Source organism: Cyprinus carpio, chromosome B17, assembly GCF_018340385.1.
Source record: "Cyprinus carpio isolate SPL01 chromosome B17, ASM1834038v1, whole genome shotgun sequence".
NCBI classification, from domain to species: Eukaryota; Metazoa; Chordata; class Actinopteri; order Cypriniformes; family Cyprinidae; genus Cyprinus; species Cyprinus carpio.
The window spans coordinates 24,537,313-24,558,669 of NC_056613.1; the positions used below are offsets into that span (position 1 = coordinate 24,537,313).

The window sequence follows — 21,357 nt, forward strand, 5'->3', positions numbered from 1 at the left end:
ACAGCTAAATGTGTATTGTTAACAAAATTGTATTTTTATGCAGAAGGGTACTTGAGGTTTCTTTATTATTCTCTCATAACTACATCGTGTCGTGGTTTGACCTTATTTATTATTTATGTCACTGATGCAGTGCACATGATTATGAATGATGGGCAGATAACTCGATGTGCTGATGTCACAGTTTCTAGCCAGATCCTTCCCAGATGTGTTGATTGTGGAGAATCGTATGAAACCTGCCTAGAACATGTCAAAGTCACATTTCAGCCCTCAAAGAGGGTTTCATTTATTTTTATTTTTTTTTGTCTTGTGTATCCCACAGGGTCCTCAGTAAAGCTGTATCTACACTACCGTTTCCCTGTTAGCTCGTGTTACACTGGATCTCAGTTCTACTGTTGATGTCATTAAACTGCCTATAACAGTGATTCTCTTGTAAGGAGTCACCTCCGTGTTCTCGTTTATTACTAGTTTGCACGGTGCTGGAGGAGATCGGAGAGAACCTTCCTCAATGTATTTATTTTTAATTAAAATACGGGACGTTCAAGCAAAGGTAAAGTCATCTACAGTCTTGTGTGGGACAGTTCAAGGACCGAACATCACCAGATAAACAAGTTTCAATGAGAACCGGACATTGGAAGGCAACACAAATCAATAACATTTACACATACACAGATTCTCTGTTTATATTTTATAGGTTTATCAACAAACAAAGCAAAGTCTTGCCAAGTTCCTCAAAGGTTTGGGAATCACTAGTAGTGGCGGGTTTTCTGTCAAAAGGGTTGCGTGTTATATGTTATGTTATGTTATGTTATGTTATGTTATGTTATGTTATGTTATGTTATGTTATATGTTATGTTATATGTTATGTTATGGAAAGCTGACCAATATTGTGTTTTCATTGATGGATTTGTTTCTTTTGTCTTCTCAAGACAATAAATGATGGACTGGAGTGCTGTGGATTATTATGATATTTTTATCAGCTGTTTGGACTCTCATTCTGACGGCACCCATTCACTGCAGAGCATCCATTGCTGAGAAAATGATGTAGTGCTACACTTCTACAAACCTGATGAAGAAACAAACTCATCCTAATCTTGGATGACCTGAGGGCGAACACATTTTCTGCAAATTTTCATTTTTGGGTGAACTGTTCCTTTAAGGGTTTGTAAATCGGAGAAATCAATATCTTTAAACCTATAGTGCAAGCACAGTTTATCTTTTTTTGGGTACAAAGTTTATGCATTTATTAGTTAATAGCGTAAGCAACATTGCTCTTTGTTTGATCCTGGCTGCTCTTTTCGGTGGTCCAAAAACACAAATGCAGTTGGTCAGTGTCAAGTACGAATGTAGATCATTTGGAAATAATCTCAGTGCTTAAGTTCAACACACAAGAGCTAAAGTGAATATGAATGCGTCCTGCACATGCTGTATTATATTCTACATGACTGTTTAACATCTATAGCAGTTTTGGAGCTCAAATCACTCGAGAGACCTGAGCTTTACAGAGTCTGGCCACTAGATGGCAGCCATCACGTGACACTTCTCTTGTTCCAGCAACCCTTCTCAGATGCATCCACACAGCTACCAGTGCATTTGCATTGACTTTGCATTAGCTTAGAGTGAGTGAATGAGACCATATTTGTTCTATGTCTTCAGATACAATCATTGTCATATTTAAATTACTAAAAAGCTATTTTGTTCCATTTGATAAATGATGTTTTGATAAGTGATGTTATAAGTTTTACAAGCACATCTGCAGTTTCAAAGTAAAAATGATGTGTAACAGTTCCCATCACAGCTCACACATATACAGAAACACCTCTTCTCGTGAAACGCTTCTCATCCACTTCATTCCCCTGCTCTGCATCAAGGCCTGTTTACACGGTAATTAAAACACAGCCTAAAAAGGCAATGGCTCCCCTGCCAGACACACACAGAGAGAGAGAGAGAGAGAGGTTATAGATTCTTGTGATGCAGTCCACGACTCGAGCACAGATTCCTGAGTTTTCAGCTCTGTTTCACATATTCAAATGCATTTTAATGAAAGCATTATCCTTATTTATTTTTCTGAAATAGCGTGTAGGTTTTATGTCAGATGGACAGCTGTAAAATACTGTATAATATCATATTAACTGACTCCACAAGTAACTTGATAAAAAATGTAATTAAATCTTAGATCTGAAATAAACATGAATTCAGATGAGCAGGGAAGGAGAATAGATAGATGGCTACTAAAGGGCTTAGTTTACTAGTAAAAGAACTTCTAGTGGACCATACAGGTATCTTACAACATTATATTCCCATAAAAGGCAGTTACAGTCACATAATGTTCCGGATGGCCTGCTGACTCTTGGATTTACTCGAGCAGAAAAGCTTTGAAACACTGATTCGACACTTGTGTGTTGTGTGTATTACTGTTACCTGACTGTTACCAGAGATGACCATCATGTAAACACAATTAACCCATTTCAAAGAAAAGTCAGTCATGAAAAAAAGCTAGACTACTTCAGTTAGGATTAAGCAATGTATGTTTTCTGACCGTTCAAAACGTTCACTGGACATGCCATTTTATAATTTTGCTAACATGATGGGAACGTTACTTTAAAATGTTCTCAAAACATTCTGCAACAAGCTAGTCACATTAAAAATATTAGGTGAGGGTCCAACTAAAACATTTCAGAGAGAGACAGAGTAAATACATAAATGCATTACCTTGCATGAATGATAACGTTTCTGTGCTTAAGAACGTTTTAAGAATTATGAACTGGAGACTGGAAAAACAGAATGCTTTAAAGATCTATTCTAGAAAATTTCCAGCTCTCAAAAATATTTTCTAAGAACGTTTAGGTTATAAAAACGTTATTTCTGAATGCTCTCTGAACGTTCAAAATCAATTTTTTTATGTTTTTTTTTTTAAGGGTACGTTTGATTTTAACATTTTGCAAACATCATGGGGATATTAGGCTACTTTTGAATCTGAAACAGTAACATTAAAAAATGTTAGATGAGGGTCCAACTAAAAGATTTCAGAAAAAGAAAAGTTTTAGTTGAACGATGTATGAACGATGTTAATGTTATGTTTTGTTATTTTAACGAACAAAGAGAAGGGGGGGAGTGGACCTAGGTCCAGATAAGGTTCCTGTTAGCTGGCTTTACATTTACTTTAATTTGCATTTAATTTGTTCTTTTTTGAATTTCACACATTTACAGGAAGGTCTGATAACGATATAAGGGTTCTTTCTTAAAACGGTTACCTTACAAAGAAAAAGAAGCAAAGAGCTTTGTTGATTTCTAACGATATAGTTTAAATTAAATAATTAAAAAATACCTGACGTCAGTATTTATAAGTAACACGTCATGAAGGTGTGTTGTGGAGAGTGAGAGGGGGGTGGGTGAGGTTATTTGGTGGCGTTATGTGGGAGAGCGATGGAGGGAGGGGGGGGGGGGGGGGAGAGAGAGAGAGACCACTGGACTCCATTAACACGAACCCTTCAGGAGCTCCGCCGCTGGACTTTGGCGATTTTTCTTTTTCTGTTCGGGAAGCTTCCTCATGATAGGATTAAATACGCGGACGAAGGAAAGAGAACGCGTCGCCTGTTGAAGTTCTGGGACCTGAAGTGGTGTTTTGCGGATTTGTTTCGGCGTATTTGTGAAGGTTAGTGAACGCTATGATTTCTCCCAGGCTCTCGGGATTTGTCTGGCGCAACTCTGAATAAAAACCTCTCTGTTGCGCTCCTCAAACCCTGCGGCTCGCTTGGTTTCGAAAACGTTTGCTCGTATTCAACCAAACACCGAGCAAACTGTAACTTTCTCGGCGGTTTCGGTGTGTTTTCTCTCATTGACCTGGCGTTAGGAGCGGGCTGCTGACGTCATCGGAGCCTAGCTCAGGCTTTGACCGTTACTTGCGCGAGCCACAGGTTTAATTTCACTCAACCGTTATAATCGACACTTTGACATGTGATTGTGATTTATTAAATTATCATTTAACAACTCGTTTAGTCCACACAGGCTTCTAGAAATAATGTACATTTTGATTAAGTTAAAATATTTGGATTAGGTTAAAAAAAATACAGCTAAGTTAACACAAAACACAATAAAACCATGATAACATTAGTATTAGTTTTAAAAAAGTATACAGCTTATTTGGTTTTGAAAACAATATATTAATTTTTACAATAATAATAATAATAATAATAATCTTTAGCGCTTGAGTTTTATTTATTTATTTAATAAATTTACACTATTTTTTCATTGCTAAACTATTCTGTTTGCATTGTGTACAGTGCTGTTAGCTCATAAAGTAGTGTGCTGTCTACCTGGAGAGCATCATCAGTGCACACTGTAATGTGGGAAGCTGACTAGCTTTGAGATCTGTCATTATAAAGCACTCTTTTGAGGGCACTTGCTCAGCATTTAGTGTGAACTATTAGATGCATATTTGATGTTCTTGTATTTTAGTGTTTGTCATGTTTTTATGTTCTTGCTGTCTTAGTTCTGGTTGGTTCTGTTTTATATGTTGTTCTGTTGTATAGTACATTGGTCAACATGAGTTGTTTTTAAATGTCTTAGTCTGAAGAGCTTTGATTGAGGCTGTAGGCCACTAGTTGCTGAAGTGGACCGATCCTAATGGTCTTTGACGCTGTTTCTATAGGATGGCGTTGGACGGGATCCGGATGCCGGATGGCTGCTACGCGGATGGGACCTGGGAGCTGAAGATGCATGTCACCGATCTCAACAGGGACGTGTCTCTCAGAGTCACCGGGGAAATCCACATCGGCGGTGTGATGCTCAAACTCGTGGAGAAACTCGGTGCGTACACGGTTTCCATGCTTCAGGATGAGTTTACGGTCTCGGCACTTTCATTGACTCATGGTGGCTTACGCATGATTATTCACTGGAAGCTGAGTAATAGTACACAGATTCAACTATAATTCATCATACTCTAAATTCAGGCGTCCAGCATGGAGTTAAAGTGAAGTTAGTGATCCCTGGTGCTCTGTAGCTGGTGTTCTTTCATTTATTTATAATAATAAACCAATACATATAGACCAGACTGTCTAATTAGTTGATATTTCAGGGCTCTACGCTTACTTTTCTTTTTAGGAGCGCATGTGCTCTTATCAAAAATAAACCTTCCCATAACGAGGTGATATTTGACTCCTTAAAGTGATTTACAGGGAATTTAATTTTTACCTTGTAATGGCATTTTTCTAACTTTATTAAAAGTATGTCATCTTTTGTCAAAAAAAATATATTTATAAGCTTTTTAACATTTTTAATTAAAACAACAGAATAAAAACAAGTAGAATAAGAATAAGTTACCAGTCAAGTTAAATCGGCGTTTAAGAAATGCATTTGTACTACAGAGACACTGAAGAACACAAAAGTGGTTGTTTGTGTATTTTCAGACGTTAAATTCATGTTGAGGTTAATGTTTTAAATCTAAAATTTTGAATGTAGAAATATTAAATGATTTAAATAACAGAAAAGATACTTAAAAAATTTAACTAAAACTGATTTGATCACTGAATCATTCATTTAAATGATTCGTTCGAACGGTTGATTCATTCCGGAGCGTGGTACGTGACTTTATGAATGGGAAATTGAATCATTGACTCATTAGATTCGTTTAAAAACGCAGTTCATTCATAAACGAAACGCCGCTGTGTTTGAATGGAGATGCGCAGTGACTTTGTTTAAAACTATTTTCGTTGACAGACTTGAGCTAAATAAGGCAAGAGTGTTGTAGTCAGACAATATAAGTCACTTAATATTAACTTCGTCACACTGTAGAGCCCTGTATTTGTGTAATTTGAGACTATAAGCAGTGACACAGCCATAACAGCAAAAGGGTCAAACCCTACCAAAAGCCTGGTCTATGATTAATGCATTTTTTTTGTAATATTGTGAATTTTCCGTAAATAATGCAGTGGATAGCTGTCATTAAATTATATTAAGGCCCATTCACACCGAGGATGTTAACTATAAATATAATGTTTTAATATTAGTTCTGGTTCTGTGGAAATAGTTGCTCTGACACAGAGGAACGATCACTTCCTGATTGTTTTTAACACACTAAAAACATTGACAGCCAATCAGAATCCACGACTTTAAAGAGCTCCAGCATTTAAAGCGTTAAACGACAGAACGTCATCTCGCACTTATAATAAACAGAACGGTATCATACGCTGGTGTGGACGCTGATATCGTCATGTTCCTGGTGTGAACGGGCCATCAGTCGCTCTCTAGATGTTACATCTGTTAATGACCTTAACGGCTGATTGCTAATTATTCTAAATGAGTGTGTTTCTGTCAGAGATTGAGACCCATGTATTTTGGTTAGAAACGAGGGTTTGGGATGATATTAAATGTAGCACAGTCTGCTTCCTCGCAGTTCATCCTTGTTGTGTAGAGCTACAGAACAAATCAGCCTTTGTTTCCGTGCTCGTCCCACTCCATGAAGACGGGGTCATATGAAAGAGGAAGATGGGGAACACATGTCTGCTGATTCTCTTGTGAAGGCATCGCTGTATTAGCAGCTAGTCTACGTTTGTCTGTATGTGTTGTTTTTAGTGTGCGTGAAACACTGAGATGAGACGACTCTTAAAAAGTGTTGCTGTGAACTCTCAGCTGTGGCTTCTGTTGTTTTCTTCTGTGCTGGTGACTGTGGCACGCCGGGACCTCCTGCGGCTCTACCTTCATCTTTGTAAAAAAACTGCTTTGTTTGAGGGTAGATGTGTGTGAGAACTCATTCAGGGTCTAGTTACCCGTGCATTAACCCTGTAAACTCTTCAGGAATGTGTAGTGGTGCTATGGGAGAGAGCTTGTGCTAGTTTAAAGCACATGTTAGAGAGAGAGAGAGAGAGAGACATTCAAACATCATTTCTTCATGCATGCTGCTGGAGAATTCCTGCTTGGAGCAAAAATGTTGTCGTACTCCTGATGGGGAATGTTTGTTGTAGTAATCATCTGCGCTTCTCTAGTGTTTTTTGGTTGTTTGTGGATTGTTAATTAAACCAACAGCGTTATGGATTTTGCGATGCCAGTCACTGTATAGGTGTTTGCTGTGCTGTTGGTCAGTAAGATCTTCTTTGTGGCCCACACAAAATTTCAAAATGAGTAATATTTTTGTCTGTTGGTTTATTAATAACCCTATAAAGACTACTGTATCTTATTTGATACTCTGAATTAAACATTTAGGCCTCTAAATGATCTACATTGCTGTTAAACCTGTTGAAACAATCTACTTCATGCCTTCTGTCTTTTTTTTTTTTTTTTTTTTTTTTTTTTTGGAGTATAAGTTATTTTAGTTTCAATCAGCTTCAGCTGCTGCTTCTGGTGTCAGATCTTGAGTGATTTTGATCAAGTAAAGGTCAGAATAACTGCAGTAATATCTCCAGATGAACTCTTACTGGACTGAAGCAGCTCAGCTTTACTTGATTCTCCATCAATCATGTTTTAGAGTCTCAAATCTGATCATCAGGATCTTTTGAGGAGCGTTTGTTTGTTCATCTCTGAATTATTGGAGATATAGAGTGACGACTGATATTCTACTCATTCTACTAAAAGATCTCATTTATTTACAGTACAAGCATCAGAAGTTCATCATATAAATATCAGCATCTGCACCAAATGTCATATTTTTGCTCCGTTTGAGTCTCAGAATAAAATAGAGCTGGTTTTTTTTTTTTTTTTTTTTTTTTTTTAAATATATCAGGGTTTTTTTTATTTTTATCCTGATGGATCAAATATGATACTAAACAAAAAATACATGCAAAGTATAAATGGTTATTTTTTCCTGACTATTATCTGATAAGTCAGGCTTTACAGGGTTAAACAGATCAGCGGTACAGCGGGTTCCTGGATGCTTTGAGCTCTCTGGATGCCAAATACCATACAGATAATGTGCACATGTGTTTATTTTCTCTTTTGACATACTGTGGAATCTGAAGTAACAGTAGAGTGAAACCAGCGTCATATTGTGAGAGGTGTGAGGAAAGCCATGCTGATCATGACGGGGTTAACTCAGTAAAACTATTGCAGTTTGTCTTTCTCTTGAGCTGTCTGTCACTAACTTTCTTTGAATCTTTCCCTTTATCCTGCTGTAATCTTGCAGGAACAGGTGCCTCTAAATTCTTCTCAAGTGACCGTCGTCATGTTTTCGTGAGCTCTGTGATCGTTGGAAAGGAGTTGAATGGCTCTTCTTTTTGTGACTTGTATTTTGCCCTAGTGAGCTCGACCCATCTGTCCTGCTTTATGAAGACAAAGATGCCATACGCCTCTGGTCTTCATGACCTTTCTGTGTCAAGAAATCCATTCTGTACCCTTGACATGATACGCCTGCTCATCCTTTCTTTTACATTTACAGTACAGAAGTGTGTTGTTTGGTCTTCGCTGTTGTTTGGAACTAAGAGTGTATGCAAACCTCAGTCCAGCCACAGCCAAATGCATCTCAAAGTGCCCTTTGTTGCTGTTTAGTAATAGCAACACAGTCTTCTTAAAGTAACGTAATAGAACAAAATGCAGCTCTGTCCAGTTCATTTGTGCTGCCGAGCACTTCTCACACTCTCCAAATGTACTTACAATGTGCATTAAATACAAACGTGTGACAGATTCACTTTGACATTTGTGCAGTTCTTAATAATGTTTGTTTCAGACAAGTTAAATGAACTTCCTTCACTCACTGAGTTGAACATTATCCTGTAACTAAGAGAAGTCCTGAGCACAGCTATATTCCAGAAAGCAACATTTAGTCATTCTGACCATTTATATTATAGAGTGAGGACTGATATTTAGGCCTATATAATTTAATAAAGATCTCATTTATTTACAGTACAAGCATCAGAAGTTCATCATATAAATATCAGCATCTGAAACAAATTTTTTGTTTTTTTTATAAAGTTTAGCTATTTTGTTCCCTCTGTTTTCTCACTATATCAGACTATATGAGCTATAAATCCTGATGGATCAAATATGATACTCAACAAAAACACATGCAAAGTAAAGGTTCAGTAAAAATGTGTTAGTTTTTCCTGCTATATTCCAGAAGGCAACATTGTCATATGGTTTTCTTTATTTATTTATTTTCTAATATTTTGGGAAAAGTGAACCAAGTAAGCAGCACAACCTTCAGGGAAATCTAAATAGTGGTGAACAGAGATTTGTAATAAAACACATCCGACTTCTCTTATATGTTCACACTGGCTTTGATTCTGTACACTCTTAGAAATAAAGGTCTGCATCGATGGTTCCATGAAGAACCTTTCCATTCCACAAAAGGTTCTTTATAGTGGATCTTTATATTATTAAAATCTTCAGTATATTCACCCATGCTCATCTCTTCTCGGTCCTGTTTCGAAAGGCTTTAGATGTTCTAATGGAATAAATTAGAAATGCCAGGAAAGCACTCTCTCATTGATTACAACACTCTTTCCCTGAAGCAGCGTTTCAGCAGAATCTGTTTTATAACTGATGGTCAGGGGCCTTGACGCTTTTTATATTCGGCGCTGACCCAAAACCTTCAGTTTTGCCAGGAAGAACAGTATATACACCTCAGTTCCAGGTTGATTTGATTCGGCTGGAGTTGTACCTGCCTCATTTTGACTCAACGTGTGCTACAGATAAATAAGAGTCAAGTGTCATGATTGAGACTGACAACCGCATGATAGTTAGTCTGACGGTGTGTTTGACATTTTAGGCATTTCTGATAATTACTAAAATTAAAGTCTTTATTAATATAAATAATGAATAATAGTACAAATAAATAAGAGATCATATTCTTAAGCTCAGCATTTAAAATCGCATGTTTCTAAAGCACACATCTGTGTTGACTGACTGTCCATGTAAATTACATTTTATGAAAGTCTTAATCAATTAATGGCATTAAATGTTGCATGCACTGAGAAAAAAAAGAGAGAATATCTTCCTCAGTATTTTTGTTTCATTTTCCAGTCTGAACATCGCTTGAAAGTAGACAAAATTGAGTGAGTTTATTCTTAAAACAAGAATAAGTATCGGTCAGTGGGGCATGAAAACTTTGCCTTAAGTGTCATTTTTCTGACCCGACTGGCAAATATTTGTTCTTTTATTCATAATTTCATTTATCTTATGTCTTTTTTGAATTTTATACATTTATACCAGAAAAAAAGACATAAAAACAATCACTTTTTTGCTTCAGAAGATATAGTGAAATTTATTTACATATTCTAGTTAAGGGATTATTATAAGTTATTTTATTATGTTTTTTGTTTCTTTGTAAAATGATGTAAAAAGTAATGTTGAAAGCAGGGTTACTATAGTAAACTACAACTAAAGCATAAAAGTTTGTTGCTTTAAATAAAATGCATTTTAACCAAAATCAAATAAAATAGAAATAAACTTGTTTATTTCAGCTACTTGCCAAAGCAGCATTTCTCATTTTCATTGTTTAACTAGATATACTAAAATAATGACTAGAATTGTTATTTATTATTGATAAATTAATAGAAAAAAAAATGATAAAATGACAAAAAATACAAAAAAATTACAAAAACTAATTTAAAATTAATACAAATTATAATAATATTTTATAATAGTACATTGTGTGCTCCCTAGACATTTAGAGAACATTGATGTACTGTGTTCTTTTTTTTTTTCTTTCATTGATCTAAAAAAGGTCTTTTAAAAGTCTTGAATGCACCTCCGTAAGGTCTGCTGAACTCATTTAATATGCGATCTGAAACAGACACAACAGTAACTAGTCATTCACACACAACCCACCTGCACTTCAGATCAAAAATGATAGTTTCTCTCCATCATACAAAACTCAGTCATGTTTGAGAGAATATAGTAGCATCCCCTCCTTCCTTTTCCTTTCGCAGTGCTGTTCAAATCATAATGTTTCTTGTGAGTAAGAGGAGACATCATAAATGAAGCGGGGCACATTTTGTACAGACTCTGTGGCGAACGAGTCTATAACAGTGTAAGAATCTGCAGTGTGAGTGCCGGCCAAAAGAAACCCTGCCCTCTTAAGGCAGTGAAGAAACACACACATGCGCTCCCTCACTACTGGCGAAGTGAGCGTGTATTATTAGAATGTGAAACGGAAGCCCTAAATAGTAAGCCAGCTCAAAGTGACATCATTGGGATGGTCAAGAACAGACTTTTATGTGAGGCCTCCTGACCAAACCGTCATTTGTTCCAGACGCTTGGTTCGTCATGAAGGAGGGAAATGATGATCCAGACTCTCCACTATGGGCAGAAGGGCTGTAGGTGGGGTTTTAATGCATGTCGAGCCCAGTTTTGTGACGTGGGGGTCTTCTGGCAAACAGGAAATGACTTCAGACGTTTGGCTTGTTCCCTGGATGTTGGAATCATCCTGATGTTTTCTGCTGCTGCTCACAGATTCTTTCATTGTTTTCATTTTCAGTTTTTGGGGGCATTAACTGACTAGATTCAGTATGAAATAGTATAGTTTTCCCCAGTTAAGTATAATTAAAAGTTTATCCTGGTAAAGTAAGGAATTCTTCTGTCCCGTACGGTCCTAATGTAATCATGGCAGAGCTACAGAGAGAGGAATGTGGAGACTGCAAGGAAATGCACATGATTTATCAGAGGATGCATCATTTCCTCTGACATTTTCTCCCCTTTTCCTTCCTCGAGTCAAGACATTTGTGGATATTTTGGCCTGTCCTGCTTGAACTGGGCAGCATTTTTGAAAACTTCTGTGCTGACGATAATCCTGAAATAGTCATACAAATAATCACAATTAATTTAATTGTCTAACTGAGATTAATTGTTTGTTTTATTAATGTCACTTACATTGTAAGCCTAATAATTAAAAAAAAATAAAAAATTAAATAGTCCTATATGACTTTTTATTATTGCAATTATTTAGTATTTTAAAGTTAAAATATTTTTTTTATTTGTTTTTTTTTTTTTTTGGTTTTCTTTTTGTTCAAATTTTGATTGAAAGGTGTCTTGTAATCTAATGTATGTAATATAATAGATATATAATATACAGTAAAATGTATATAACTTAATTTAATTTAAATGAATTATAAATTTAATTTTGGTTTATTTTAAGTTTTGTTGAGATCCTATTGTAATTGTTAGGATTTTTAGGGGTTCAAGCACGCAGTGCTGAAACCCTATTGTAATTGTTAGGATTTTTATTATTATTATTATTATTAGGGGTTCAAGCACGCAGTGCTGAAACCCTATTGTAATTGTTAGGATTTTTATTATTATTATTATTATTATTATTATTATTCTTCCGCCCTAAAACTGATCGTGCAGCCCAAACCGTAAGGCCTAGAGACTTGAAATTTGGCCAGATTGTAGAGCTCAATTTGGGGAGAACCTATCAAAGTCTCGAACCAATCGGCCAAACGGGGGCGCTACAGCGCAAAAAACAAAAATTTTAGACGTTTTTGGCTGTAGCTCGTAAACCGTTTGTCGTAGGCTCAAAAACATGGCATCGTTGCAATCCTTGGGTTAGCCCGAACAAAATTGATCTGCTGCTTTTTTCGCTCTACGGCGCATCGTTTTCTCGAAAAATCGAGTTATATCTGAAACCTACTTTTGCGAACTAGTCCTAGGTTTTTCACCCGATCAGAACCAAACCACTGCAGAAATATTCTCTGGACACTCAATATCAATAATTATCGAAAAAAAGTTGAAATTTCGATTCTTACGCGAAACAGTATGCCAAAAAGCGTCTATGCTAACGTGAGCCAAATGTTATTTTAGCTATAACTCTTGAACGGAATGAAATATCTTAACCAAACTTGGTACACATGTGTATAAGCTCTTTTTTTGGTCAAATAAAAAAAATTGCGCACCTCTGCCACTTGGGGGCGCTATAAGACAGAAAAAACACATAAATGGCTATAACTAGGCAACTGTTGGTCCGATCGACATGAAAATTGGTATGCAGTTTCTTTGTCTGAAGGGGCACAAATATCTATGAGGACATTGGCGTATCTCAAAAAAACATGGCCGCCATTGGCCAATGAAGTTTGAGCTATTATTAGACAAGGTTAACGGAGGTCAATCAGAACGAAACTTGGTAGGCATGTTTGACCCATGGCCCTAAAGGTCTGTAAGAATTTTGAAAGAAATTGGCCACTAGTTGGCGTTAATGAGTTTTTTGGCTCTGTAATCACGTGGTGTTTCACATATGCATGCAATATGGATATCATTTGATAGATCTCCTCATAATGCACAACTTTGCCTCAAGAACCATTACTGTCAGTCAAATCATTCATGAATTAATCTCAAATATGTTAAAAACATACTTTTGCGAACTAGTCCAAGGTTTTTCGCCCGATCGCAACCAAACCACTGCTGTAATATTCTGTGGACTCTCTAGATCAATAATTATCGAAAAAATGTTGACTTTTGTCCTTTGGTTAGCTTTAAAGGGGTCATTTAGAAAAGTGAAGTGGCCAAACATACCCCAAAGCCTATAAAGCCAAAACAAATAGTCAAAACTTTATGAAACTTGGTGAAAACATGTGGCAGATGACTCTTAACAATTATGCATAGTTTTATGGAGATTGATCCATAGGTGGCGCTATAACAGTTAAAAAAGCCTCAAAAACACAAAAAGTCAATAGAAAATGACTACAAAAGGTAGAACATGTTCATACATTCACACAAACACTAGACCTTCATATCATATAATAGATCTCCTCATTGTGAACAACTTTGCCTCCGGGAGTGAAGCTGTCAATCAAATCGTTCATTAAACATTTACAAATATGTCAAAAACATACTTCTGCAAACTAGTCCTAGGTTTTTCGCCCGATCGGAACCAAACCACTGCAGTAATATTCTGTGGACTCTCTAGATCAATAATTATCGAAAAAATGTTGAATTTTGTCCTTTGGTTAGCTTTAAAGTGGTCATTTAGAAAAGGGGAGTGGCCAAACATACCCCAAAGCCTATAAAACCAAAACAAATAGTCAAAACTTTATGAAACTTGGTGAAAACATGTGGCAGATGACTCTGAACAAGCATGCAAAGATTCATGGAGATCGGACCATAGGTGGCGCTTTAACAGTAGAAAAGGTCTGAAAAAAATTTTTATTTGGTAAATGGCCTCAAATTGGTTGAAAATGCTCATTTATTCACACAAACACTAGATCTTCATATCGTATGATAGATATCCTCATTCTGAACAACTTTGCCTCTGGGACCAATGTTGTCAATAAAACTGTTAATTAAATATTATATAAAATAAATGAAATAAGCTACTTTAACAAACTAGTTCAAGGGTTTAAGCTGAAAATCAATAAAACCACTTCAGTAGAATTCTCTAGCTTCTCTAGGTCAATAATTATCAAAAAAAAAATGTTGAACATTTGCATTTGGACAACTATAAACTGGTCATTTTCTGATATGTTCTTTACGTAGTGTACCCAAAGGCCTATTAATACAAACAGACAGCCCACAAATGATCAAAACTGTGTAAAATAATGCATTTTTTCATTCTAGAGAAGCATGCAAAATTTAAGAGGGATTGGGCAAAAAATAACACTCTAATAGTTGTAAATTTTAAAAACACAGTGTTGTATGAGAAATAGCCATTTTTAACCACTAGATGGCAGCGGAAGATCACTAATGGGCTAATTCAACTAACTTAAACAGTACTGTTCAAAGGTATTATGGATTCATTTCAAAACATTATAAAACCACTGTTACAACATTTAAAATCTCATTGAGTCAAAGTTTGTCAGCCATACATCCAGGTTGGCCGAGACCACCCCAAAGGTCTTAAAGTGCTTGAACCCCCCTTGGTAGGGGTTCAAGCACGCAGTGCTGCTTGCAGATTTTTATATTATTATTATTATTATTATTATATTATTATTATTCTTCCGCCTTAAAACTGAACGGGCAGCCCAAACCGTAAGGCTTAGAGAGCTGAAACTTGGTCAAAAGGTAGTAGTCTTGCTCGCTACTCAGGCGCAAGGAACCGGCCCAATCGGCCTAACGGGGGCGCTACAGCGCAAAATACAAAAATTTCAGACATTTTTGGCCCGCAGTCGTAAACCGTTTGACGTAGACTCAAAAACTTTACATCGTTGTAATCCTTGGGTCAGTCCGAACAAAAGTGGAGTCCGAAATTTTCGCTGTACGACGCACGGTTTTTCCGCAAAATTGTGTTATATCCGAAACCTACTTTTGCGAACTAGTCCTAGGTTTTTCACCTGATCCAAACCAAACCACTGCAGAAATATTCTCTGTACACTGAATATCAATAATTATCAAAAAAAAAGTAGAAATTTCAATTTCCGCGCGAAACAGTACACCAAAAAGCGTCTATGCTAACGTTAGCCAAATGTTATTTTAGCTGTAACTCTTGAATGGAATGAGATATCTTCACCAAACTTGGTACACATGTTTATAAGCTCAATCTTTGGTCAAATAAAAAAAAATTGCGCATCTCTGGCACTTGGGGGCGCTATAAAATAGAAAAAAACACATAAATAACTATAACTAGGCAAACGGTTCGTCTGATCGACTTGAAACTTGGTATGCAGTTTTTTTGTCTGAAGGGGCACAAATGTCTATGAGGACATTGGCATATCTCAAAAAACATGGCCGCCATTGGCCAAACAAGTTTAAGCACCTATTAAACAAGGTTAACAGAGGTTGATCGGAACGAAACTCGGTGGGCATGTTCGACTCATGGCCCTAAAGGTCTGTAAGAATTTTGAAAGAAATCGGCCACTAGTTGGCGCTTACGAGTTTTTTGGCTCAGTAATCACGTGGTGTTACACAGATTCACACAATATGCATATCATTTGATAGACCTCCTCATACTGCACAACTTTGCCTCAAGAACCATTGCTGTCAGTCAAATCGTTCATTAATTATTCACAAATATGTTAAAAACCTGCTTTTGCGAACTAGTCCTAGGTTTTTCGCCCAATCAGAACCAAACCACTGCAGTAATATTCTCTGGACTCTCTAGATCAATAATTATCTAAAAAAATTTTGAATTTTGTCCTTTGGTTAGCTATAACTGGGTCATTTTTAAAAGGGGCGTGGCCAAATATACCCAATAGCCTATAAAACCTAAATGGAAAACTCAAAACTTTATGAAACTTGGTGGAAAACATGTAGCAGATGACTCTTAACAAGCATACAAAGATTCATGGAGATCGGACCATAGGTGGCGCTATAACAGTTAAGAGGGCATCAAAAAACACAAGATTTCTACAGAAAATGACCTCAAATTGTAGAACATGTTCATATATTCACACAAACACGAGATCTTCATATCTTAAAATAGATCTCCTCATTATGAACAACTTTGCCTCTGGGCCTAATGCTGTCAATCAAATCGTTCATTAAATATTCACAAATAAGTTAAAAACTTACTTTTGCAAACTAGTCCTAGGTTAGGTTCTCTTAATCTCGATCAAACCACTACAGAACGATTCTCGGGACTCTCTAGATCAATAATTATAAAAAAAAATGTTGAATTTTGTACTTTGGTTAGCTATAACAGCTTAATTTAGAAAAGGGGCGTGGCCAAAATACCCAAAAGCCTATAAAACCTAAATGAAAACTCAAAACTTTATGAAACTTGGTGAAAACATGTGTCAGATGACTCTGAACAAGCATGCAAAGTTTCATGGAAATCAAACCATAGGTGGCGCTATCACAGTAGAAAAGGCCTCAAAAACAAAAGATTTATATGGTAAATGGCCTCAAATTGGTTGAAAATGCTCATATATTCACACAAACACTAGATCTTCATATCATATGATAGATGTCCTCATTCTGAACAACTTTGCCTCTGGGACCAATGTTGTCAATAAAGCTGTTAATTAAATATTCAAGATTATTTTAAAATGTTACTTTGGCAAACTAATCCAAGGCTTTAAGCTGAAAATCAATAAAACCACTGAAGTACAATTCTCTAGACTCTGAAGGTCAATAATTATCAAAAACATGTTGAACAATTGCATTTGGACAACTATAAACCAGTAATTTTTTAATATGTTCTTTTCATAGTGTACACAAAGGCCTATTAATACAAACAGAAAGCCCACAAATTATCAAAACTGTGTAAAAATAATGCATAATTTTATTCTAAACAAGCATGCAAAATTTAAGAAAGATTGGGCAAAAAATAACACTATAACAGTTATGTTTAAAAACACAGTGTTGTTTGAGTAAATGCATTTTATAACCACTAGATGGCAGCGGAAGACCACTAATGGTCTCATTCAGCTAAGTTAAACAGTACTGTTCAAAGGTTTCATGAATTAATGCTAAAACATTAATAAATTTAACTGTTATAACATTTTAAATCTCATTGAGTCAACGTTAATGATTTTGTTCATACAGAAATATCAGTTTTTTACAATTTTGTCACATTATGATTAGAGTGAAACCTGAAAATGACATCTAAACTCTTAAAAAGAGAAGACTTGCAATAAGTTTATTGTCACCTATCACTTATTTCAAATACCTATATCTGCAACAAAATGTGTGTGCATGTATGTGTGTCTTTGTCTTTGTATATATGTGTTTGTGTGTGCATATGCTTATAGAGTATTAATATATTAGTCTAATAATTTACTTTCAGTGTGTGTGTCTGTCTGTTAGCCTGTTCTCCATTTTGGATGTGTTTAACTGTCATCCATACATCCAGGTTGGCCGAGACCACCTCAGAGGCCTTAATGTGCTTGAACCCCGGTAATCGCTGCTTGCAGCTTTAATTTTGTATTTGTAATTTGATTTGATATAGTATTATAGCAATAATATAGTTTTTTTTTTTGTATAATTAAAAAAATATAGACAGTATAAATGTAACAAGCTTGGCATTAATGAAAAACCAGGACCGTTATGCATGTTATACCTTTATATACTTAATGTACAAATTTGTGGGAAAAGCGATTTAAAAAGGCCCTAAAAATATTTCTGAAACTTGTAATAAATTGTTAAATTAAGATTCATTATTTCAATAGACGTTGTTGGATTATTACCATTTAATTTATCCATTAAAAGGAAATCTAGAAAAAAATACATTGTAAAATGGAATTTGGGAAATAATAAAACTGATTTTATAGGATTCACAACACATTCTTAAGAAATTTCTTCTCAATTGCCATTTTCTTCTTATTTTTTAACTTAAGAAAAAAAGTTAAGAATATTTTGTATTCCTAAAAAATCATCTTAAGAATATTATTATCTTCTTAATATTATTATTTATTTCTTAAGACAAAACTTGAGAAGAATTCAAATTCTTGAAAAGAATCTTCTTAAAAATCATCGTAAATAACTTTTTTAAATTTAGGACAGCCCCAGACTTGTCTTAAATCCCAAACAGTAATAGTTATTTAATGAAGTTATTGGGTTATTTCAAATTAATTGTTATATTTAATCATTAGGCTAGGCAAGGCAAGGTTATTTATTAATATAGAACATTTCATACACAATGGTAATTCAAAGTGCTTTACATAAAAGAAAGTAAAATAATCATAAAAACAACACAATTACAAGTACAAAAAAAAAATACAACAACACTAGCTGCATATAACACATAATAGGGATGTGCACAAGTTTTCTGAAGTGACATTGATGACTGATAATGTAAACAATGATCGGTCATGATTAGCCTATGTGTGACGCTACTTTTTGCTGACTTCAAAACTCAGTAGCAACTCTAAAACGAGTCAGATAGGGAGCTTTAATTGAACGCTTTTAATTTTAACTTATAAATACGACATAATCTTTGGCAGTATTAAGCGAATATGAATGTGCAGGATGACTTTGCTGTAGAAGCGTGGACACACCGGAAGCATTCACTCAGATGAGAGCACAAAAACACAGTACAACAATGAATGTAACGTATCGCTGCAGCTTGAGACAGGCTATTTTAAAAGAAACTGTTCAAAAACACGCCGCATTTAAAAACGTGACGCTGAGCGCCAGTCAAAGTCGAATAATAGTGTTTGTGCTTATTTTGATTATTAGGGTAATCTGCAGGAAGCGCACAAATACAATTAAGTGTGAGTTTATCAGTGAGTCATGTATTCATTCGGATAACGGCTGTTATTTTCTTCTTAAGAAAAAAATTAAGATGTTCTTAAGAATATATTTGAGAACTTAAGTATTTTTCAAAAATTGCACTTAAGAACATTCTTACGAACTTCGTAGAATTTATCTTAAGAAAGTTCGAAATTTATTTCTTAAGGAGATTTCGTGAATCCGGCCCCTGGTCTATACATATATATAAAATAATATGAACAGATTGTTAACGGCTGGTGTATGTGTTAATAAAGGCTAGTTCCATCGGACGGGACATACAAATGATCGCCTATCATTCATCGACCTTAAATATGGCTTATCATCTGAAACTATTAGCAACTTTACATGGCCGCTCAGTCTAATGTTAACCTAGAGATATGTGCGCTGTTCAAGTGTCAGGGACAGCCCTAATATATATTGTGATGATCTGACGATAGCTGCTCGCATCTCAGCTTGTCTAACAGACATTTCTTGCTGGATGAAGAACCATCACCTTCAACTCAACCTTGCCAAGACAGAACTGCTTGAGGTTCTAGCAAACCCATCGTTTCATCACAATTTCACCATCCAGTTAGGCACATCAACCATAACTCCTTCAAAAACATTGCTAAAACTGCCCTGTCCTGCAGATTTGCTTTATTCAGCATCAAGAAGATCAGGCCCTTTCTTTCCGAACATGCTGCACAACTCCTTGTTCAAGCTCTTGTTCTGTCCAGGCTGGACTATTGCAATGCTCTCTTGGCAGATCTTTCAGCCAGTTCTATCAAACCTTTACAATTAATCCAGAACACGGCAGCAAGATTAATTTTTAATGAGCTGAAAAGAATACACGTCACACCTCTGTTTATCAATTTGCACTGGCTACCAATAGCTGCTCGCATAAAATTCAAGGCATTGATGTTTGCATACATAACCACCCCTGGCTCTGCACCCATTTACCTAAATTCATTACTTCAGACTTATGTGCCTCTAGAAGCTTGTGTTCTGCAAGTGAATGTCGCTTTATTGTTCATCCCAAAGAAACACAAAGTCACTTTCACAGACTTTTACATTAACTGTTCCCTCCTGATGGAATGACCTGCCCAACTCAATCTGAGTCCTTAGCCATCTTCAAGATTCGGCTAAAAACACATCTCTTCCATCTTTATTTGACCCTCTAACTCTAGCACTTTCTATTCTATTTTAACACTACTTTATCTATTTGTCTTCTTTTTTTAGTAAAAAAAAACAAACAAAAAAACATTAGCTTTCAATTTTTCTATTCTTTCTACTCGTTTTTCTTTTTGTGTACGTGTGTTAACACATATCCACATGCGTGTATGTGTGCATATGTATGTATTATGGCTACGTTCACACTGCAGGCAAATGTGACCCAAATCTGATTTTTTTTTTGCTCACATATGACTCAGATCTGTTTTTGTCATGACAGTGTGAACACCACAAACCGCATGGAATCTGGTCTTTTCAACTCCGAAATGTTGCCACTTCCATATGTGCCACTAAATCTGATACATACGGGTGAGATGTTTTGCAGTGCGACCGCAGTGTGAACGGTCATGTCAGATTTCATGCGACTTTTACGTCACTCTCTAGATCTACACTCATCATAATTCTGCGCTGACGGGAGACACTTCAAAGATTTTACATATCCAAAGTTATCAAGACCGTAGCGAAAGGTCATCAGTGGAAGTACAGTGATGTGTCAATACTCATGAGTATTATAGTGACAACTCCATATACAAGCAAAACATGAGAGCTTGAGTCATTTAAGTTTTAGAACTCTGCTGTCTTTTGTCACATCCTTGTCTTTTTCTTTCATATTGCCTGTGCATAATATGCTGGCTTCTTCAGCAGGTCACACTATAAATAAACGCATAATCGCTTACTTTCTCCTCCGTGTTTACTTCCGTTTGACAGCTCGCTGCGCAAGTGTTGCCAAATCCAGTTTCCCTGCGGAATTTGGCTACTTTTTCCACTGTTGTCGCAGGTTGTTTTTCAACTTTGTGGGTTGACGCGACCCCGCTAACACGATGTTTACCTTCCTGAACATGGTTGGGCTAGTTTTGGACTAGTTTTGAGAAACAATTGGGCGGATTTCGTTGTGAAAACCTGGAAACCCTATTCGTATCATTCTTTTACGCATGCAGGTCAGTTCAGAACCATGATCTGTTCACACTGTTAATCTGATATTGGCCACATTTATAACAACAATGTGAACAACTATACAAAAAAAAATTAAAAATCAGATCTGAGAAAAAAAAAATCTGAATTGAGCACTAATGCTCGCAGTGTGAACGTAGTATGTATTAAAAAGAAAATACCTTGCTACGT

General features: G+C 35.9%; 2 protein-coding genes across 5 annotated transcripts in view; one reads left to right on the plus strand and one right to left on the minus strand.

Annotated features, from left to right (window-relative positions):
- The window catches only part of LOC109087857 (NUMB endocytic adaptor protein), a 590,428-nt gene that overhangs the window by 338,491 nt on the left and 230,580 nt on the right, over positions 1-21,357 (minus strand). The gene's annotated exons all lie outside the window — the stretch shown is intronic.
- LOC109087523 (fermitin family homolog 2-like) overlaps positions 3,451-21,357 on the plus strand; it is a 58,194-nt gene continuing 40,287 nt past the window's right edge. The window contains exons 1-2 of the mRNA XM_042742059.1: positions 3,451-3,652; positions 4,649-4,806. Coding sequence (XP_042597993.1) covers positions 4,650-4,806 — 157 coding nt within the window. The 5' untranslated portion in view covers positions 3,451-3,652; position 4,649. The remainder of the gene's footprint in view (positions 3,653-4,648; positions 4,807-21,357) is intronic.